Source organism: Lathyrus oleraceus, chromosome 6 (assembly GCF_024323335.1).
Source record: "Lathyrus oleraceus cultivar Zhongwan6 chromosome 6, CAAS_Psat_ZW6_1.0, whole genome shotgun sequence".
Classification (NCBI taxonomy): domain Eukaryota; kingdom Viridiplantae; phylum Streptophyta; class Magnoliopsida; order Fabales; family Fabaceae; genus Lathyrus; species Lathyrus oleraceus.
The window spans coordinates 24,749,606-24,754,960 of record NC_066584.1 but is presented as its reverse complement, the minus strand read 5'-3'; the positions used below and the strand labels follow the sequence as shown (position 1 = coordinate 24,754,960).

The 5,355-nt window shown below is 36.2% G+C and overlaps 1 protein-coding gene across 1 annotated transcript; it reads left to right on the top strand.

The window, feature by feature from the left end:
- The first annotated feature begins 2,923 nt into the window (after positions 1 to 2,923).
- Positions 2,924 to 3,364, top strand: LOC127093774 (uncharacterized mitochondrial protein AtMg00810-like). Its single transcript, XM_051032677.1, has one exon. The coding sequence runs from the start codon at positions 2,924 to 2,926 to the stop codon at positions 3,362 to 3,364; it is 441 nt and encodes a 146-aa protein (XP_050888634.1).
- Positions 3,365 to 5,355: the final 1,991 nt, after the last annotated feature.

Genomic DNA, 5,355 nt, shown 5'->3' with positions numbered 1-5,355 from the left:
CCTACCTATCTCAAGAAACAAAAAAAGGGTTGTTTGTCTCTTGGTCTGATGATGATAACTCTAAAAGTGAACCTGGGTATGAAGTTGCTAAACATGTAACTACTTTAACTGGAAGATATTAATATGATGAAGATTCATGTGATGAAGAATTATCCTATGATGAACTGGCTGCCTCTTATAGAGAACTGTACATCATAAGTGAAGAAGTGTGCCACCTGGGAGAAAAACATAAGAAAATTATATCTCAATTGCAGATTGAAAAAGAAAGATATCAATCTACCATCTCTGGTCTTCAAGATGAGGTGATACTGTTGACTTCCAAACTTGATAACATGATAAAGGTTGTAAGAATGTTGAGAAAGGGATCTAATGTATTAGATAAAGTTTTGAAAATTGGAAAAGTGGTTAGGGATCTGAGGGGGATTGGCTTTGATTATCAATCTCTAGACAAACAAGGAGAAATCTTTGTGACCAACTTTGTTCTTCCTAAAAGGGAGCCTAAGCATGTAATGTCTAAACACCTAATTCAACATTGTACTAGACATTAGAACTCTCAAATGGAAGGCAAGTTATTACACTGGAGATGTCACTACTATGGAAAATATGGTCATATAAAAATCTTCTGCTTCAATTTGTATGGCTATCCTAGGTATCCAACACATCTAAGGGTTAATCAAATGGTAACTAACACTAGGAAGGAATGGATACCCAAGCTTGTCAACTCTAGTCTCATAGCTCATATGACTCTTAGAGCTTTAGCTCGAGAAGATTGGTATTTTGGCAGTGTATGTTCTAGACATATGACAGATGTCAAGACGTTCTTGGAGAACATCAACTCCTACACAACCGGTTATGTCACGTTTGAAGATGGGGCTAAAGGTAAAATTAAAGGAGTTGGAAGACTAGTCTGTACATGACTCATGAGTCTTGATAATGTCATGTTGGTAAAAGGCCTGACTGCTAATTTGATTAGCACCAATCAACTATGTGATGAGGGTCTTAAAGTCAATTTCACAAAATCAGGGTGTTTGGTCACTGATGAGAAAAATGAAGTACCGATGAAGGGAGTCAAGTCTAAGGACAATTGTTACCTGTGGACATCTCAAGAAATTAACTGCTCTTCCACATGCCTGATATCCAAAGAAGACGAAGTCAACCTGTGGCACCAAAAACTTGGACATCTGCGTCTGAAAGGCATGAAAAAGATTGTATCAAAAGAAGACATTAGAGGTATTCCAAAGCTCAAAATTGAAGAAGGAAAAATTTATGGTGAGTGTCAAGTTGGGAAGCAAACCAAGATGTCACATCCTAAGTTACAACATCAGACCACTTCAAAAGTTCTGGAACTTCTACATATGGACTTAATGGGACCTATGCAGGTCGAGATCCTTGTGGTAAAAGATATGACTATGTAGTTGTTGATGATTTTTCAAGATTCACTTGGGTGAACTTCATCAAAGAAAAATTAGATGTCTTTGAGGTGTTCAAAGATTTATGTCAAAGGCTTCAAAGAGAGAAAGGGTGTGGAATTGTCAGGATTCGAAGTGACCTTGGGAAGGAATTTGAAAATAGAAAATTTGTTGAATTCTGCTCCTTTAAAGGTATTGTTCGTGAGTTCTCTGCTCCCATCACCCCTCAGCAAAATGGTGTTGTTGAATACAAGAACAAGACTCTAGAAGAATCAATTAGAGTCAGGCTTCATGCCAAGCAAATATGATACCATTTTTGGGCTGAAGTAATGAATATTTCTTACTATATTCATAATAGAGTCACTCTAAGAACTGGTACTTCAACTAATCTTTATGAACTATGGAAAGGAAGGAAGCCTATTGTCAAATACTTTCATGTATTTGGAAGCAAATGCTACATTTTGACTGATCGTGAACAAAGAAGAAAGATGGATCCCAAGAGTGATGAAGGAATATTTATGGGATACTCTACAAACAGCAGAGCCTATAGAGTTTTTAATTCCAGAACCAAAGTCATAATGGAATCCATCAATGTTGTAGTGGATGATAATATCGTAGAAAAAGGGATCGATGTTGATGAAGATGTTGGCACATCATCTCAGCAGATTGACACTTCTAAAAATGAGGAAGTTATTGAGTCAGACAATGAACCAGGAGGCATTAGACCAGACAACCATCAAGTCAACAAATGTCCCTCTATTAGAATTCAGAAAGATCATCCAACAGAACTCATTATTGGAAATCTCAATGAAGGAGTCACCACTAGATTTAGATATGTGATTTCAAATGCTTGTTTTGTCTATAAGTTTGAACCTAAAAATGTGAAGGAAGCCTTGACTGATGAATTTTGGATCAATGCTATGCAAGAAGAATTAGGACAGTTTATAAGAAATGAAGTATGGGACTTAGTTCCTAGGCCTAAAAAAATGAATGTTATTGGGACAAAATGGATCTACAAGAACAAATCTGATGAAAAAGGAATTATGACCAGAAACAAAGCTAGACTTGTTGCTCAAGGATACACTCAAATTGAAGAGGTTGATTTTAATGAGACTTTTGCCCCTGTTGCTCGTCTTGAGTCAATAAGACTACTGTTAGGAGTGGCTTGTTTGCTTAAATTTCAGCTATTTCAAATGGATGTAAAAAGTGCCTTCTTAAATGGGTACTTGAATGAAAAAGTCTATGTTGAACAACCCAAGGGGTTCATAGATACTAACTTTCTAGATCATGTTTACAAACTAAGGAAAACTCTCTATGGATTGAGGCAAGCATCTATGGCCTGGTATGAAAGGCTCACTGAGTTCCTTGTCAATAATGGATACAGGAAAGGATGAGCAGACAAGATATTGTTTGTTAAAGAAGAGTGTGTTAAACTCATGATAGCTCAAATATATGTTGATGACAATGTGTTCGGAGGGATGTCGAACTAGATGGTCTAACATTTTGTCAGGCAGATGCATTCTGAATTTGAAATGAGTCTTGTTGGTGAGGTGACTTACTTTCTTGGGCTCCAAGTCAAACAAATATATGACACTATCTTTATCTCTCAAAGCAAGTATGCTAAGAGTATAGTAAAGAATTTTGGCATGGAAAATGTTAGTCATAAAAGAACACCTGCATCAACCCACTTGAAATTGACTAAAGATGAAAAAGGTGTAAATGTGGATCAAAGTCTGTACATGAGTATGATTGGTAGCTTGATGTATCTTAAAGCTAACAGACCTGACATTACATTTGTTGTAGGACTATGTGCAAGGTATCCGTTTGAACCCAAAATGAGTCATATCACTCAAGTAAAAAGGATCATGAAGTATATTAATGGAACTAGTGACTATGGAATGTTGTATTCTCATAATGCAAATCCCTTGCTTGTAGGATATTGTGATGCAGATTAGGAAGGAAATGTTGATGATATAAAGAACACTTCGAGAGGATGTTTCTTCTTGGGAAATAATCTTATATCTTGGTTCAGCAAGAAGCAAAACAATGCGTCTTTATCTACAGTTGAGGCTGAATATATTGCAGCAGGAAGCAGTTGTTCTCAATTAATTTGGATGAAACAAATGTTAAAAGAATACAATGTCCAACGAGATGTCATGATATTGTATTGTGACAACCTAAGTGCTATTAAAATTTCCAAGAATCCTATTCAGCACACCAGAACTAAACATATTGATATTCATCATCATTTTATTAGGGATCTTGTTGAAGACATTGTCACTCTTGAGCATGTAACCACTGATAAGGAACTGGAAGATATTTTTACTAAAGCCTTATATGCAAATCAGTTTGAAAAATTAAGGGGTGAATTGGGCATTTGCATGCTTGAAGAATTATAGCAATCGATATGGAAATCTAATTTTCTCTTCCCTCCACTTAATGGTGCAAAAAAATCAAGGAATATCATTACAACTTTTCCTTATTTTCCCAACGTGTCATTCTAGCTATTCTATAAACATCATTCACACAACCTTCTTTATTTTATCTCTCAAACTTATTCTTAGTCACTTTCATATCTTTATCTTCTATTTGAAGTACATACCTAATATCTCCAAAATGTCTCAACTCCTAGCAAGCACACAAAGGAGTAATTGAACCCTAAAAATGTCGATACTGAGATAGATCTCTCTGATGTCATTACTAATGTAGTTACCCTCTTGATAGTTCTTGTCTATGCAACCCCTATTAGGAAGGCCAAAACATCTGCTTCGAGGAAAGGCAAACCCTCTAAAGTAAGTACCTCTTCCTCTCCATCCATGACTACTAAAAATATAAAAACTCTTGAACCCTCTACTGTTGTTAAGAAACCCCATTCTATGACTAGTCTGTATCTTGATCCCATTAGAGTTGAACCTAATGTTGGTGTTTTTAAAGATTCTTCTATTATTCCAAATGTTATGGAAGATGTTGAAGCCTCTGAAACCAGTAATAGACCTAGGTATGTTACTACCTTAAGTAAATCCAGCATGACCATCGCAGACAAAGACGATGTAGACAAGAATATTCGCGTGTTGATCTCTCAAGTGTTGGCTATTCAACCCAAGACTAATTTCGTGTCGAATGTCTCCACATCCTTGGCCCATCCTAATAACACTACTGAAACCCCCTGGATAAATCTGATGTGAATGTATATACTCTGTCTCCTGAAAAATCGATAGACAAATAGGGGTCTGAAGGGATGACTGGTGATCTGACTTACAAAGATGAAAACTTTATTGAGAAAAAGGACCAATCCACTGACATAGTAAATATAGAGGATCTGGACTCTGATGATGTCCCATCGGCCAAAGACTTGCTTTAGGTATAGCTACAATATTGAAGAACAGAAAAGGTCAAGCTATTGAATCCTCCAGCACGCCCTTCAAATCTCTCAGGAAAAGAGCTAGTGTTGGCCCTAAAAAAGATGGAGCAAGGTTGTTACTCATGTTTCTAAGAAGAAATCCCTTAAAAGGAAGGAAGTTCCTTCTGAGTCTAGTGATTCTGACCATGATGTCGAGCACGATGTTCAGAACATCGTTTCTACTGCTAGAAAGTAAGCATCCGAGAAGAAGATTCCAGCAAATATTCCTAAAGTTCCAATTGACAACATTTCCTTTCACTTTGTGGAGAATGTTGGAAGATGGAAATTTGTTTATCAAAGAAGATTAATACTAGAAAGGGAACTGGGCAAATATGCTTTTGAATGCAAAGAGGTGATGAATCTAATTCAAGAGGCTGGATTAATGAAAATTGTAATTGGATTTGGCAAGTGTTATGAAATGCTTGTTAAATAATTCATTGTGAACATCTCTGAGGAATGTGATAACAAGAGGATCAAGGAATTTATAAAAATGTATGTCAAAGGAAGATGTGTGGATTTTTCTCTTGAAATAATAAATAGGTTTTT